Source organism: Amblyomma maculatum, chromosome 1 (genome assembly GCF_055883805.1).
Source record: "Amblyomma maculatum isolate TAMU_Amacu chromosome 1, ASM5588380v1, whole genome shotgun sequence".
NCBI classification, from domain to species: domain Eukaryota; kingdom Metazoa; phylum Arthropoda; class Arachnida; order Ixodida; family Ixodidae; genus Amblyomma; species Amblyomma maculatum.
The window spans coordinates 133,559,872-133,577,703 of NC_139344.1; the positions used below are offsets into that span (position 1 = coordinate 133,559,872).

General features: G+C 47.2%; 1 protein-coding gene across 7 annotated transcripts in view; it reads right to left on the reverse strand.

Annotated features, from left to right (window-relative positions):
- S1P (membrane-bound transcription factor site-1 protease) overlaps nucleotides 1–17,832 on the reverse strand; it is a 123,225-nt gene that overhangs the window by 45,974 nt on the left and 59,419 nt on the right. For all 7 annotated transcript variants that reach the window (XM_084589020.1, XM_084589019.1, XM_084589018.1 and 4 more), the window contains exon 21: nucleotides 15,033–15,110. In XM_084589020.1, the coding sequence (XP_084445146.1) occupies nucleotides 15,033–15,110 (78 nt within the window). The remainder of the gene's footprint in view (nucleotides 1–15,032; nucleotides 15,111–17,832) is intronic.

Genomic DNA, 17,832 nt, shown 5'->3' on the forward strand with positions numbered 1-17,832 from the left:
TAAATACACGTGTTTCTCATCGGCGTTTTAGGGAACGTGAGATTTCCTTATTGTGACGTAGTATGACAAGACCGTTTTACCTCTCTCAGAAATTGCTTTTATGTCCAATGTAAACAGATTTAGCAGCAGTTTGGCAAGCTGCAGTGACAAAGTTGTAAAAGAAATGGCTTTCAGTTATCCGGATTTCTTTGCGTGCAAATAGAAAACTACATACATGGTCGTGTTCCCTGACACTCATCAGGTATCGAGGTCAGGTATCGGCCCCGCAAGTTCGTGGTACGCTGAGAAAGTAGACCACCTTAGCAAACAAGCCATCACAGGGATTCATTTAACAATAGAACGCTCTTTTAGTTGTCGGTGGCTTATCTTACAACACATCACACTGTGTGTTTTTTTTTTTCGATTGTATTTAACAGTTTGACAGTATTGGACAATTGCCTTCAGATGTTCAAGGCAGGTGCGGTCAATCGCATTGAACTTCCGGCGCTGAGAGAACGCTAGCAGGAAATTAAATTTTTTTTTTTCTTTTCACGACCTCCGCAGCATGTCGGGAGAAAGGCAAGTATAGTATAATATTTTCTAAGTCAATTATATGTAGCAGCTCCGAAGTGTTCAACTAGAGCATTGTCGTATATGTAAAAATGATGCTGAGGTGGTATTACTCATTTGGCTTATACAGTTGAATCCCGCCACAACGAATACCGCCACAACGAAATTTCCGCGACAACGAATAATTCTTTATTCCCCGCGAGTATCCTATAAGAATTAATGGCCTAAATTTCTCTGCACAACGAACCATTTTTGCAGAGCGTTTCCGCTTCAACGAAATTTTCGCGTTCAAAATCGAAACCGAAACTAGTTTTATTGGCGAGAAGTCCAAGTCAAATCCAAAGCCACATTATGGTGGCTAGAAGGGAGAGGTGGCGCGACCGCGCATTCCGCCGCTTGGAGAAAACGCGCCTTCGGTTCATGCCGCCGCCACTGGTCGCCGCTGTGGCGCTGCTGTCAGCTCTTCGATGCATTCTCTCCGGCGCACGCTGGCGCGTTCGTTCTTGTTTGCCTGTAGATGCTGCTTGAGCTGTGGTGCTATTTTTCAATCGGCTTTGTCCTAGCTCAGATTGTCCTGTTTTGTTTGGTGCCTATGTAGTTTTTCTTGCCGAGGTGCTAGTGCGAGTATATAGTATACATATGTGCGTACTTTTCTGTTTCTCTTGCGTTTAGAAACCCCCCGCTAAAAAAAAAAGTGAAAGAATCGTTGTCAGGCAAAATTACCTTCAAATGCTAAACAAAAAAATTAATGAAAGCATCGTTGTCAGGCAAAAGGCCAGTCAATTGCTAAAAAAATTAATGAAAGCATTGTTGTCAGGCAAAAGGCCAGTCAATTGTTAAAAAAATTAATGGGAGCATCGTTGTCAGGCAAACGGCTAGTCAATTGCTAAAAAAAAATTAATGAAAGCATCGTTGTCAGGCAAAAGGCCAGTCAATTGCTAAAAAAATTAATGAAAGCATTGTTGTCAGGCAAAAGGCCAGTCAATTGCTAAAAAAAATTTGTGAGAGCATCGTTGTCAGGCAAACGGCTAGTCAATTGCTAAAAAAAATTAATGAAAGCATCGTTGTCAGGCAAAGGCCAGTCAATTGCTAAAAAAATTAATGAAAGCATTGTTGTCAGGCAAAAGGCCAGTCAATTGTTAAAAAAATTAATGGGAGCGTCGTTGTCAGGCAAACGGCTAGTCAATTGCTAAAAAAAAATTAATGAAAGCATCGTTGTCAGGCAAAAGGCCAGTCAATTGCTAAAAAAATTAATGAAAGCATTGTTGTCAGGCAAAAGGCCAGTCAATTGCTAAAAAAAAACTTGTGAGAGCATCGTTGTCAGGCAAACGGCTAGTCAATTGCTAAAAAAAAATTAATGAAAGCATCGTTGTCAGGCAAAGGCCAGTCAATTGCTAAAAAAATTAATGAAAGCATTGTTGTCAGGCAAAAGGCCAGTCAATTGTTAAAAAAATTAATGGGAGCATCGTTGTCAGGCAAAAGGCCAGTCAATTGCTAAAAAAAATTTGTGAGAGCATCGTTGTCAGGCAAACGGCTAGTCAATTGCTAAAAAAAATTAATGAAAGCATCGTTGTCAGGCAAAGGCCAGTCAATTGCTAAAAAAATTAATGAAAGCATTGTTGTCAGGCAAAAGGCCAGTCAATTGTTAAAAAAATTAATGGGAGCGTCGTTGTCAGGCAAACGGCTAGTCAATTGCTAAAAAAAAATTAATGAAAGCATCGTTGTCAGGCAAAAGGCCAGTCAATTGCTAAAAAAATTAATGAAAGCATTGTTGTCAGGCAAAAGGCCTGTCAATTGCTAAAAAAAATTTGTGAGAGCATCGTTGTCAGGCAAACGGCTAGTCAATTGCTAAAAAAAATTAATGAAAGCATCGTTGTCAGGCAAAGGCCAGTCAATTGCTAAAAAAATTAATGAAAGCATTGTTGTCAGGCAAAAGGCCAGTCAATTGTTAAAAAAATTAATGGGAGCGTCGTTGTCAGGCAAACGGCTAGTCAATTGCTAAAGAAAAATTAATGAAAGCATCGTTGTCAGGCAAAAGGCCAGTCAATTGCTAAAAAAATTAATGAAAGCATTGTTGTCAGGCAAAAGGCCAGTCAATTGCTAAAAAAAAATTTGTGAGAGCATCGTTGTCAGGCAAACGGCTAGTCAATTGCTAAAAAAAATTAATGAAAGCATCGTTGTCAGGCAAAGGCCAGTCAATTGCTAAAAAAATTAATGAAAGCATTGTTGTCAGGCAAAAGGCCAGTCAATTGTTAAAAAAATTAATGGGAGCATCGTTGTCAGGCAAAAGGCCAGTGAATTGCTAAAAAGATTAATGAAAGCATTGTTTTCAGGCAAAAGGCCAGTCAATTGTTAAAAAAAATTAATGAGAGCATCGTTGTTAGGCAAAAGGCCAGTGAATTGCTAAAAAAAAATTAATTTTCAAATTAGTTTTCATCCGCAGGACACGATGGCAACGCAAGTGAAAAAACGCAAAACTCTTTCCCTTGAGCAAAAAGCTCAAATAATCGCCCAAGCAGAAAGCGGAAGGAAGAAAGCGGCAATTGCTGAAGACTTCGGAATTCCTGCAAGTTCGCTGTCAACGATTCTAGGCAATAAGGACAGCGTGAGAATGGCACTTGCTTCAGGCACATCCTCGAAGCACAAAAAGGTGACGCGGCCCCTCCATGAAGAGTTGGACAAAGCAGTGCATGCGTGGTTTGTGGAAGCACGAGCCAGCAACGTCCCCCTGTCCGGAAGCATCGTCCAGCAGAAAGCCTTGAACTATGCATGCCTACTTGGCATTGATGATTTTAAAGCCAGCATTGGCTGGCTAAACCGTTTCAAGGCCCGCCATAACATCGTTGGAAAAGTGTTGTGCGGCGAGTCAATGTCAGCAGACGTGGACGGAGCAGCTGCTTGGAAGGCGAGTAACATGGCCGGAATTTTAAGCAACTTCGCGCCTGCAGACATTTACAACGCCGACGAGACCGGGCTATTCTACGAGATGTTGCCGGCTAGGACGCTCGACTTCAAGGGGCAGCGCTGTCACGGCGGCAAACACAGCAAAAAACGCATCACAGTGCTGCTTTGCACAAACATGGATGGCTCGGACAAGCGTCCGCCGTTAGTCATAGGCAAAAGTGCCAAGCCGCGCTGTTTTAAGGGAACTCGTAGCCTACCTGTGCAGTACAAGGCGAACAACAAGTCATGGATGACCCGCGCTATTTTCACCGAGTGGATGATGGCATTCGACCGCGACATGAAGCGGCAGGGCCGTAAAGTTTGCTTGCTTTTGGACAATTGTTCAGCGCATCACTCCGACGAAGTCAAGCTCACTAACACGGAGCTGAGGTTTTTCCCTCCCAATTGCACGTCTGTCTTACAGCCTCTCGATCAGGGCGTGATTCTTAGCCTGAAGCGCGCTTACCGCGGGAGGTTAATTCAGCGGCTGCTTTTTAACACTGAAACCGGCCGAGACACGAAGGTGGACTTGTACGTGGCACTGCAGATTATGTCTGCTGCCTGGAGCACACTGGGGCGCTCAGTAATTGTGAACTGTTTCAGGCATGCCGGATTTGCCGAAGGTCGACCCGTACACTCTGCTGGCCTAACACCAGGCGTTACAGACGACGACGAAGAGGCGTCACCGGCTCCGGGGATCGCGGCCGCCTGGAAAACGCTGGGAGAAATAGGAACCGTGCCGCCTAATCTCGAGCTCGACGAATAAATACATCGGCGCTGACGCTTGTGTTGTTGTTCACGAAGATGTGAGTGCTGAGCAGATCATAAAAGCTGCCCGGAATGATAAGGACTCTTCCGATGAAGAAGACGACGACGTACAGGAAGCGCCGGCTGCGGCAACCGCCGTACAGGTGATGGACGCTTTTGATGTCATCAGGAATTTCGTTGCTGTCCGAGACGACGATGTTGCAATGGGTTTGCTGACCGAGTGCGAAAATCGCGTGACGGCGTTGCTCGCCGTGAAGCGTAAGCAAACTAAGCTTACAGATTTTTGGCATTAAACGCCTTTGCTGCTGCTTGGGCAATTCTTTCTGCGTTTCACGTCAAATTTTTGCGATAACGAAGTTCCGCGAGAACGAATTTTTTTTCGTGCACCGTGAATTTTGTTATAGCGGGATTCAACTGTACTATGATTAAGTTTGATAGTCTCAAGGCCGGGTTCAGTGAGCTATTGTAGCGTAATTGTGCAGGAAGTCCTGGAAGTATATGTGTGTTTGCTAACCAACCATAAATAGGATCCTACCGTATTTACTCGCATAATGATCGCACTCGCGTAATGATCGCACCCCGAACGTGGAGCCGCCTGGTGGTTGATCTGCAGTCATCCTGCAGCGAATGCATTCCGACGAGTTCCCAACCTAGTCTAGTAACGTTGGAGTTCCCATGATTCCATGCTTTGCGGCGTTCGCCATTTTGCAATTCGGCAGCGTCGTAGCGTGCTTTTTGTTTTTGTGCGAGTTTACGCCATTTCACCATGGGGCGGTATGCCAGTTACACCGCCGCGTTCAAGCTCAAGGCTGTCAACTATGCACTGGAGCATGGCAACCGCGCTGCTGGTAGGCATTTCGGCGTGGACGAAATGAGGATACGCTATTGGAAGAAGCAGCACGAGAAGCTGATGGCTACGAACAAGACACGGCGGGCTTTCCGTGGACCCAAAACGGGCAAGTTCTTTCGTGTTGAGGAGGCGGTCCTAGAATACGTGAGGGACCTGCGCAAGGATGGTTGTGCAGTGTCATTAGAAATGATACAGACGCAGGCGCGCACAACTGCCAGGAAGCTGGGAATTGCCGCAAAGGATTTCCGCGCTAGCTCCGGTTGGACGACTCGCTTTATGCGACGGAATGGACTTTCCCTGAGGCGGCGGACGTCGTTGTGCCAGCGGCGCGTATGAAAGCAAAGTGATAGACTTCCATCACTTCGTCACTAGGCTTCGCGAAAAATGCGGTTACCTCATGTCGCAAATTGGAAACGCCGATCAAACTCCACTGACGTTCGACATGCCCCGGAATACAACTGTGAACGAGAAGGGTGCTCGGAGCGTCCTCGTGAAGACGTCTGGCGCAGAAAAACAGCGATGCACAGTCATGCTTGCTGTGACGGCTGACGGGCGGAAGCTGCCACCATACGTGATCTTCAAACGGAAGACTATTCCGAAGGGAAACTTTCCCTGTGGCATCCATATACGTGCACAGATGAAAGGGTGGATGACTGCAGACATGATGGTCGACTGGATCAAGACTGTTTGGGGAAGAAGACCAGGAGCATTTCTGCTTCCCTCGCTTCTGGTTTTGGACAGTTTTAGGGGTCACCTTGTGGACAGCGTGCGTGCCAAGCTGAAAGAGCTGCGCACGGACATTGCAGTCATTCCTGGCGGCCTGACTTCGCTGCTGCAGCCTCTCGACGTGTCTTTGAACAAACCGTTCAAGGACAACGTTCGACGACTTTATGCTGAGTGGATGGCGATGGGCCAGCATGATTTGACACCGAGCGGAAAGATTAGAAGGCCATCCGTGGAGATGCTGTGCTCGTGGATCACAGAAGCGTGCAGCAGTATCCCCGACGAGGTAGTGGCTAAGAGTTTTAAGAAGACAGGCATATCTAACGCTTTGGATGGAACGGAAGATGACTTCCTGTGGGATTGTGAAGATGCTCCCAGTGACGACACTGCCGTTTCCGATGAGTCGTGCAGCAGTGAAAGCGAGGATGACGAGGATTCAGACTTTGATTAGAGTACTGACGAAAAAAAATAAATGGGCATTGTGCACTCCATGTGATGCTTAATGTGCGTGTTTATTGCGAAGGTAAGCCTTACTCAGCTTTTATTTTTGGTTGTAATCGAGATATATGTTCTAAGACGTCTGACCTGCAACTTATTTGCGTTTTCGTTGCTCAAAAATTTTTTGTAGAAAATTTACCCCGCGTAATGATCGCATCCCGAAATTTGCGTCAGTATTTAAAAAAAAAAAAGTGCGATCATTATGCGAATAAATACGGTACTTTTGTCTCGCTTGTTTATTTTTCTCCTTTTACAGCTCTCGTTGCAAGGTTGAAACTGGAATGTCATTTGCTATTATTCTACTCTAAATCGTTTGAGCCTAGCTATTACCAAAAAAGACAGGTGCAACATCTTTTTCATTTTACATGAACGCTGACCATTACAACTACCACTACTACTGTGCCACGGCTACAGGGCTCGGCGATATTTGATTTTCAGGCAGGTTTCGACTAGACCTAATATAAGATGGACACACAGTGCAGGCGCAATTCCAGTCTTCGAAGTTGCCTTAACAAGTGCCTAACGAAGGTGTTCCTAGCGCATGGTGAAATAACGCGCGCGGCACCTTCGAGTATATAACAGAAATACCATAAGCCGGGCGGTTTCAAAAAAAAAAAAAAATCACGCACGCCCTGCCGAGAACGGTCCTTTTCTTTTTCAAGATTTCCCAGTCAAAAAATACTCCTTGAGATCACTCAAAGCAGCTCAAAGCCACACCACAAAACGATGGGTAGGGATGCCTCGCAGAACGGAAACGACTGCGCCGCTCAGCTGCCTCGGCATTCCGCTGTTTCGGCACTCCGCCGCGGCGACGGCGGCGCCATACAACGGGCGCCCGGTCTCTATAATGTTTCTTTTGAATGACCCACTAATGCCGTTTTTATGTCACAAATGTTAGGCAACATTCAGATAACTTAGATTACCTGGGTTATTTTTCAAGACCTGAAGTGGCACGCAGTGATGACAGTCTATCAGTTAATCATAAATTCTCGCTTTCGAAAGCATCAATAAAAAAGCCCGTTTCTGACCAGCCTCTTTATCAGCCAAAAAACTGACAAACGCAAAAATGAGAAGCCCCACTGGCGAAGAGTATTGGCATTGTGCATCTCTGTGTGACTGTTCATCCTCCTCCTCATTCTTGCTCCGTGTGCATACGCAGCTGCGCCTGGCATGCGCTCCTGTGCGGGTGGGCTGCGCAGGCTCCACAGCTGCGGCTGCGTGTAAGTTTTGCCGTTTCTCTCCGCTCCGTAAGAAACCGAGCGCTAGTGTCGTGAAGCAAACTCCTCCAGCTAGAGTGCCCTATACCCCCGGAAGAGCCACTTATTTTAGGAAAAAAGAGGTATGCGCAAACTTCAGTTACCTGTGCGTTTAACAAACACAACACCAAATGGCCTTCATTTTTCATGTTACTGTTTCCCTCTAATATCAAGTCATACTACCAATAATGTATGAAGGAAAGAAGCCAACAGTCGGTGAGGCCACGGAAAGCATTGGGGATTATGTTTTGTCTTTTTTTTTTTTTAATTTTTACTTGGATAATCACAGAAATGTGCAATGTGATCTGCTTAGGGGAAAGATAATTAAACATAAAGTAGAAGAAAAAACAACGTGCCGATGGTGGGGACCGAACCCACGACCTCCGAATATCGCGTCCGGTGCTCTTCTAACTGAGCTACATCGGCCGCTGTCCCCCCTGCTACTTGCTCGGGTATTAATGTTGTCTGTATACGAACCTTGAGAGAGTTCACCAGCGCCACCCTCAACCATAGCGGCGTACGTGGAACGTCCTGTGTTACCGCCAGCGTCACGTAGAACGTAATCAAGAGCGAGGGCGAAAGCTGTGCTAGAACCCTCTTACACTACCTATGGCTTCAAGACTGCCAGAACCGAGACCCCCGTAATCTACAAGCAGATAAATGAAGGGGAAATGAGGGTGCTCATTATAATACATGAAGGAAAGAAGCCAACAGTCGGTGAGGCCAAGGAAAGGATTGGGGATTATGTTTTATGTCATTTTTTTTTTAATTTTTACTTGGATAATCACAGAAATGTGCAATGTGATCTGCTTAGGGGAAAGATAATTAAACACAAAGTAGAAGAAAAAACAACGTGCCGATGGTGGGGACCGAACCCACGACCTCCGAATATCGCGTCCGGTGCTCTTCCAACTGAGCTATATCGGCCGCTGTCCCCCCTGCTACTTTCTCGGGTATTAATGTTGTCTGTATACGAACCTTGAGACTGTTGGCTTCTTTCCTTCATGTATTATAACGAGCACCCTCATTTCCCCTTCATTTATCTGCTTGTAGATTACGGGGGTCTCGGTTTTGGCAGTCTTGAAGCCATAGGTAGCGTAAGAGGATTCTAGCACAGCTCTCGCCCTCCAACCACATCCCCCACCCCAAGCACCACCCTACAACCACATCGCCATGATGACGGCTCAACCTACGGCCCCCTATTACGCACCTTGGCGCCCCTCTCGTCCAATGTGCCATTATTGTGGAATTCGAGGACATATATCTCGCTTTTGTCGCTGACGCATTCAAAACGAGCGACGTGGTTATGACGCCTTCGAAAGTGACATACCTGCATATTATCAGCGACGACCAATTTCCAGCCAACCTCGTCGATTCTCTCCCCTGCCGGTATCTTCGTCTGAACCAAGTGGGGCTCATGTATCCCGATGCCGGTCCCCTTCCCCATACCGCCGCTCTGTTTCGCCACTTCGACCAGCAACAACTGTTCCTGTCCGTAATTCGGAAAACTAAGCGATGGAGTTACCGGAGGTGAAACTGCACTTTGCGAACTTACAAAAAGTCCTCCTCATCGCCTCTCTAATACGATTTCCGTTTTAGCTGAAGGATTACCGGTCGAAGCTTTGATTGACACAGGGGCTGCACTTTCTGTTATTCATGCTGATTTGTGCCACCGTTTGCGGAAAGTAACGACACCATATGATGGACCTGAACTTCGTGGAGCAAATGGTGTCCCTCTGCACCCTTCAGCAAAGTGTACAGTTCGAGTTGTTATAGACAGCGTCCGCCACCATGTGCAGTTTGCTATGCTTTCACCGCGTGCGCATTTCATAATTTTTGGATGGGATTTTTTATCAACCACTTCAGCGTTAATTTCTTGTGGCGACCGTGCCATCCATATGACAGACAGTGATTTTTCATCTGACATTTCTGCACGGCATCATTCCCTCATTGCCGCAGCTGATACTGTATTGCCTCCACAGTGCGGAACACTTATTACCGTTGTTTCTGAGCACATCAGTGACGGGGATGTACTCATCGCACCATCTCATCGTCATCTTGCACGTGGAATCGCCTTCCCATCAAGTCTTGTACGATTCCGCAGCAGCTCAGCAATAGTAGCTGCCACGAACACTTCCCGTGAATCCCTTGTTCTGACTAAAGGAACTTCCCTGCCATGCATAGTGGATGCTCACCCTATATCCATGATGGTGCTCACTGCCCTGCTACCTCCGCAACGTGATTCATTGCAAGTCTCTCTTTCCATGCTGTCGAAGACAATCAATCCGAACCTCATGCCACACCAACGTCAAGAATTGCTGCAATTGCTTCAAGCCCACCAAGCCATTTTTGATGCCACTTCCCCAATACTGGGACGGACTAGTGTTGCACATCACCGCATCCTTACCGAAGGTAACTCAATTGTACGCCGACGACCTTATCGGGTTTCTCTCTCGGAACGAAAAGTAATTGAAGAAAATGTCAATGACATGCTCCGTCGCGATATTATTCGTCCATCAACAAGCCCATGGTCCTCCCCAGTAGTATTAGTTAAAAAAAAAAGGACGGATCGGTACGATTTTGTGTTGACTATCGCGCACTCAACAAAATTACCCGCAAAGACGTCTACCCGATGCCGCGTATTGATGACGCCCTTGACTCTCTCCAAGGTGCCGAATATTTGTCGACCCTGGACCTCCGCTCAGGTTATTGGCAAATACCTATGCACGAGGACGACAAAGAAAAAAACCGCTTTCGCAACTCCCGACTGACTTTACGAGTTTAATGTTATGCCCTTCGGCCTTTGTAACGCACCCGCAACATTTGAAAGAATGATTGATACTGTACTTCGTGGCCTCAAATGGAGAACCTGCTTATGTTACTTGGATGACATTGTTATCTTTTCGTCAACTTTCACCGACCATCTCATGCGCCTGAATGAAGTCCTCACATGTCTTGCTTCAGCGGGCCTTCAGCTCAACACCAAGAAGTGCCACTTTGCAGAGAAAGAAATTAAAATATTGGGACATCTGGTTAGCCATGATGGCATTCGCCCAGACCCCGAAAAAATAATCGCGGTCTTGAACTTTCCTCGTCCGCAACGGACTACAGATTTGCGCAGTTTCCTCGGCCTGGCGTCCTATTTCCGGCGATTTATAAGGCATTTTGCAACTATTGCTGCGCCACTTCATGAACTACTTAAAGCACGCAGCCCTTTCGTGTGGACTGAACAGTGCAACACTGCTTTTAACGACCTAAAACACGCCCTCACATCAGATCCCGTTCTTGGCCACTTCAGCGACAGCGCTCCTACCATCCTGCACACTGATGCCAGTGGTCACGGTCTTGTCACTGTCCTTCTGCAGCGCGATGCAACTTCGCGAGAGAAAGTGATTGCCTTTGCCAGTCGGACCATGACTCCAGCTGAGAAAAACTACACCATTACCGAGCAGGAATGTCTCGCCGTCGTCTGGGCTGTTCAAAAGTTTCGCCCTTACCTATATGGTCGGCATTTCACAGTTGTGACCGATCACCATGCTCTTTGCTGGTTATCTTCACTGAAAAATTTGACAGGCAGACTTGGCCGTTGGATTCTACGCCTGCAAGAATATCATTTCGACGTCGTTTATAAATCAGGTCGGCAACACCAAGACGCTGACGCTCTTTCTCGCTGCCCGGTTTCGGAATCAGCCTGCTGTTTTTCTTCACAATGCATTTCCACCTCTGACCACAGCCAATCATCGCTTCCACCGACGCATATCACTGCAGTTTCTTTTGACGGCTCTGAGAGCAAGCACGCTCTCCGCTCACAGCAATTAGCTGATGCCTACTGTCGGCCCATCATCGACCGCCTTATCGGAGCTTCGAGCACACTTAACGCTAGGCTTCGCCGACAGCTTCGCAATTTCAAGCTTGAAGATGGCATACTACGCCGCTACGTGTATTATCCTAATTGAACTCGCTGGCTCCCAGTTGTACCGCGTGTGCTTCGCCCACGTATACTAGCGGCTTTCCACGATGACGCTACTGCAGGTCACCTTGGTTTTAAAGGGACACTAAAGAGAAAACTGAAGTGGGCTTGCATCGATAGAATGCCAATTCCTGATTACAAAAAATCCACTCTTACTGAAAACAGAGCTGTTATAAGGTAGTAAAGAGGAAGAACAGAAATACAGGTATCACCACCACAGCCGAAACGTGCAACTACAAATCACGTGACGCGCTAGGGATCGCGGAGGCTGACAAATGCGAATTACATTGCCCGTCTTAATGCGGTCGTAGGTTTTGTCTCGAATATAATAACACACTTTTATCATACGTAAACGACAGCGAAAAGACAACGTAAACGTTGCAAGGCAAATTACAAAAATATACTTGGAGGCGCCACAGGCGCCCACTTCAGTTTTGGTTATGTTTAGGCTCCGGCATTTCGTGCGCACTCGGATAGTTTGTTTGGACCTGCAGCGCCTGAATTAGGAGCTTGGAGCAGCAGATGTGCCTTGCTGGTTCCCATTTGAGCATTCGGAGGCGCGAGCGAGTAAAATCCGCTGCCGCCGACACGCTGCTTCGTTCACACTTCTGCGCCAACATATCGCCGCCGTCGCCGCTTCGACTTCGACTTGACCGCTCGACTGCAGCTACGTACGCCACGAAAAGCATACATATGCTAAGTACCGAAGGAAAAACGCATTATCATTCAATTGTTCACTACATCATGGCACATCTGACCCACATACTGCGGCAACAAGACCTTCAACGTGCTATTTGCAGGCGTCGTAAACAAAAGAGGCCTACCTGCCGCTCATACCAAGGAGAGCGTCGATATATAGCGCTCGTCGCCCGGCGAAAAAAAGGGCCTCAGGTAAAAAGTAAAAACTAAAAATAACGAAGCACCAGAAATACATTACAAATGGTCAAAAAAAATCGATTTGAAGAAAAAGAAAAAAACCGCCAGTAGCGGTAAGATTTGAACTCGCCACTGCTTGTTCCGTAACGTTCGGCGCTAACCGCTCGGCTACGCCGCGCCACAGGAACTCTGGAAATATTTTTGGCCTTTATGTCATGGCCCCATTTACAATAAAATGTTTCTGCTGCCGGTCTAAAAACTACAACTTCTTGACCATCGGCGCATGCTGCCTGCTCTCACGACTTGCAACTAATGTTCTGGATGCCTATGCGCACTATATTGTGCACTGGATCCATTTTAACATGTGAAATTTCACAGCGCTGGCAAATTTAGTGGCGCCGGCACTTCGGTCATGCTCTGCTACCGTGGACGTAATTTTCGCTGAACACGGAGCTGTAGCACAATCCTTGAAGAAAAAAAGTGCGACGAAGCTCCAAACCTGACAAGCGCAGCAGCGAGGACATTATTTTGCTGGTAACTAAAACTTATTTGTATGTAAACATGTCGGGAAGCGATGCGATGACCGAGGGCTCGGTTTGTTTATACATAGTGCAAGAAGGAGGCAAAAGCTTGAGAAACATGTAAAGTATTGTGCATTACAAACGTTCTATGTTTTTTTTTTTTTTCTTCCTTTATGAGCCCATAGCTCGGTAAATTGCTATCTTCATCGTTTTATTTATTTCGGCTGTGGCCGTCATTGCGAGTACGCTGTTGCCATGTTGGCCCTTGAGGGATGCGACGCCGCAGGCCGTGCCGGCTCGCTAGCTATCACAAAGTGTCCGCTTACGTCATAGTGTGCGTCACTCAACTCCGACTACGTAGTCGGAGGGCACAGTTTGAATTCGACTGGCGGGAACAAGAAAAAATCTCAACTTCTTATAGCAATATCTCGGCAATTATTAGATTTTTTGCTGCCGGATATGCGGCGACAGTGTCACCAAATGTAGTTTATTAGATTTTCATAGCATCTTTGGATGTCTTTAGTGTCCCTTTAACAAAACATATGACCGCGTGAAAAGACGATTCTTTTGGCCTTGGCTGTCTACCACCGTAGCTAAATACGTTGCTTCCTGCCACCTGTGCCAACGTCGCAAGCAGCAGACTTCTTCCCCCGCTGGTCTCCTACAGCCACTTCCCTGTCCCGCCGCACCATTCGACGTAGTCGGCATCGACTTATATGGTCCCCTACCTCTCTCCAATGGGGGTAACCATTGGATTATAACAGCTGTCAACCACCTTACACGCTATGCTGAGACGGCCCCTGTACCGACTGGTTCCGCTGAAGAGGTAGCTAATTTCTTTTTGCGGTCAATTGTATTGCGTCATGGCGCTCCTCGGGTGCTTCTAAGTGACCGCGGGACGGCCTTCTTATCGACAGTCGTATCCGAAGTTCTTCGTGCGTCATCCACCGTCCATAAGACAACCTCAAGCTACCCCCAGACTAACGGTCTGACTGAGCGATTTCACCGCACCCTATCGGATATGATATCCATGTACATCACAACGGATCATCGAAATTGGGATACTGTTCTACCATTCGTCACATTTGCCTATAATACTGCAGTACAGCGGACTACCGGTTACTCCCCATTTTTCCTCGTTTTCAGCCGTCCTCCCACTACAATCCTCGACACTTCCTTCTTCTCTACGCCCGACTACTCCTCATCATTACCAGCCCAGTTCTTATCCTGTGTGGCCAGATGCCGTCATCTTGCCCGTCTCAACACAGAAGCGTGCCAGCAAGACTGCAAGAGTCGCTACGATTCGAAGCATCGCGTGGTCTCTTTTCGTCCTGGTGACGAAGTACTGCTCTATACACCACTGTGCACCCCTGGCCTTAGTGATAAATTTCAGCGCAGCTATCTTGGTCCCTACAAGGTAATTAACCAAACTTCCCCAGTAAACTACCAAGTCACACCTGTTGATCCCCCCAGCTGACCGACGCCACCGTGGAACTGAAATTGTTCATGTATCTCGCTTGAAGCCGTTTGTGCGCTGCGGTACATCGGTTGGTTAGGAGCGGCCAGGCTGGCCGCTTCCGACCCCCTGGGCAGATTGTGTGAGCCCTCCACGGATCTTCTTTCATTTGTACATATACCATTATCTTCTTCCTCTTGTACATACCATCATAATCGTCCCGCCGCGCCGGCTCCGGCGCACGCTTCGGTTTTCTCCATCAGATTAAACGCTGACACGGCATACCGTGCCTTGCCTTCACGACCTTTCATTAAACGCTGACACGGCATACCGTGCCTTGCCTTCACGACCTTTCATTAAACGCTGACACGGCATACCGTGCCTTGCCTTCACGACCTTTCATTAAACGCTGACACGGCATACCGTGCCTTGCCTTCACGACCTTTCCGTCTGGACCTGGCCTTCTTTCACAATATACCACTTAACTTCCGAGAAGCAAAATACAAATACAGTATTTTCTTCCTTAAGAAATCTTCAGCTCTACACATTTACAGTTCTGCACAATTACAGAGTCTACCACTATAAGAGCAAAATAAGCGAGAAAGGCAAAAATCACTCAAACCTTGATTGGTGAGTGTCCTCCGAATCAGCAGACCATTCTCAGGAAATTTGATTATACTTGTGCCAGAGGCATAGTACACTGCCAAACAGAAAGAAATAAGGCATATAATCAAACGGAATTCAGAGCAGGCAGAACACTCACATATATGGTGCTCATGCAACTAAAATGATTTGCAGCTTAGCAGAGGCACCTATCATTAAACTTAACGGGGACCGCAAAAAAATTTTATTTGTGAGATATTCAACAACTGATATCAACTTAAAAACACTGCCTGAAAGGATAATGCACCTTTAGTACATTACATAGACAATGCGATAGACAGCTGATTTAAGGTTATTGCCCGCGAACTGCGCATGCCAGAGTGAACTTGAATCATAACTGCAAGTGAATATGCATCCTTTCACTCCTTAAAATGATTCTTCACCATTATTAGGCCCCCTACTAGTGCTTTAAACTAGGGTTGTGCGAATATTCAAAGGTTTCGAATATCGAAGTGAATAATGCAGTATTCGATTCGGGCATCGAAGCAAATAGCAGTATTCGAAAATTCTGAATATTTTTGAGATATTTTAAAGTTTTAGAATTCAGGAAGAAAAGCGTTTCGTTATGGTTTGGTTTATGGGGTTTAACGTCCCAAAGCAACTCAGGCTATGAGAGACGCCGTAGTGGAGGGCTCCGGAAATTTCAGCCACCTGGGGTTCTTTAACGTACGCTGCCATAGCACACGGCACCATCACTTTCATCTAAAAGGAGCTGCCGCGGTCGGGATTCGATCTTGCATCCTTGGGCACAGTAGTCTAGCGCCCTAACCACTGCGCCACCACGGCGGGCTATAAAAGTTCATGGTCTTATGTTCGCTCTGACCCCGCTGCACGATCGTACCATTCTGGATGTCCATGCTGCAACCCCATCCAAAACACGGCCTTCGATGGCTGCATGGTCTAGCACGTTGTCCAATAACACGTGATGAGGAAAAGCCCAGGTGCGAAAGTGAGCACGCCGTGGCGGGAATCGTGCTCTGCGTCTGTCGCACAGAAGGCCCTAAAGCCGGAGTTGATGAATAAGATAAGAATGCAGAGCTACCGCCATGACCCAGGCAAGCGCTTCGCTGGCATTGGCTCTCGCGAGTAGCTGCACTGTTTCTGGAAACAAACTTCGAAGCAGGCGACCTGCAACTTCATCTCTACATTCTTCACGTGGTTGAAATTAAGAGGAAAAAATAAATTCACTTATTTTTAGTGCACAGTCTTCATTGCGAAGAGGACCGCCATTTTCTTGTGCTCACAGTGATGGTGTAAGGCACACCTCCCCTGCACTTCTCTGCTATCTTTTCGTGTGGTTATTTGCTCCGGAACAACACAATTTAAACACAATTTTAAATTTAAAGGTGCTCCTGTGCCTTTACACAGCAGCACATCTGATGGTGCAAAAGAGAGTGCTCGCATCACCTCGCGCTGGCTGATGCCGACGGTACGCCTCAAACTGGAGCAACGCTACGTGAAACTATTCTATTACACTAGACACTTCATTCGGTCTCACATAGTGACTGTGCGGATAACGAATGCGCACCTGCAGAACGCTACGTATCTCAGTGCATCTTGAAGGCGTACGCACGTTTTGAGCCCACTGCGGCATGCGTTGACAGCATCTACCAGGTGTCCTAAGGATTACAAAATAATATAGTATTTGAGGTAGGTCAGTGAAACCAGTTGCATACAACTGACAGCCTCCTTGCGCACTACAGGCAATTTTTCTGTTTTGCAATTACTTAATTAGCTAATTATGTTAATTTTTCTAATTTATTGAATATTCATCTTAGACCAAAAATGTGAATTGGAAAGTTGTAGAGCACCTTCAAAAAAAGAGCCCGTGAAATACAAATAATACCACGTGACAAGCGCATTTGAGCGCCGCGATTTTGGTGCTCTAAGTCGCGGTTTGGGCGAACGAAATTAGCTGCAGCCGCGTCTCCTCGGCCCCGTTAAAGCGGCAGGCCGATATGCCTGCGATGGCTTCTTTGCCCGCGTCAGACAGCCGGCCCACGTGACAGTGCAAGTAGCAGCGAGCGCCGCGAGCCCACACCACCGAGATTCTAACAAGGCCTTCCCCGAACACAAAAAAAAAGAAACGCAAACATTATGGTGCGGGCATCCTCTGGCTGCACTACAGGGGAAATTTCCCAGTCAAGGGGCCCATGAGAACAGCCCGCGCCCTGTCTGGGGCAGCAGCAGGACGATGATCGCAAGCTGAGGCCTGCACCCTCAAAGGATTGATGGACCTATAGTGTGTATAAAAGAAAGCATATCTGCGGGCATCGCAGCACTATCCTCTGGCTGCACTACAGGGGAAATTTCCCAGCCAAGGGGCCCATGAGAACAGCCCGCACCCCGAACAAAAAAAAGAAACGCAAACATAGGCCCTGTCTGGGGCAGCAGCAGGAGGATGATCGCAAGCTGAGGCCTGCTTTGCATCACCTTCTCTCCCATCAGCGAAGGTCACGACAATCGGATGAGCGATAAGGTATCAGCCACTGAATCTGCGCGTACAGGCTTGGGTAAAGAGGCGAGATAAGATCATGACTGGACTCAAATTCGCGCTTGCACCTTCATTTGCCGGTACTTTATTGTTATCCACCTGTCGTGACGTAGGCTTCTGGGGTGCGCAGGCCTTGCCAAGATCTCGGTGGCGACGGGCGAACTCGAGCTCGTTCTAACAATCGTCAACATTTCAGCCTGCCGCTGCGACGGGACCATCGGGTCACGGCCGCAGCTGATTTCGTTCGTTCAAGCCACGATTGAGA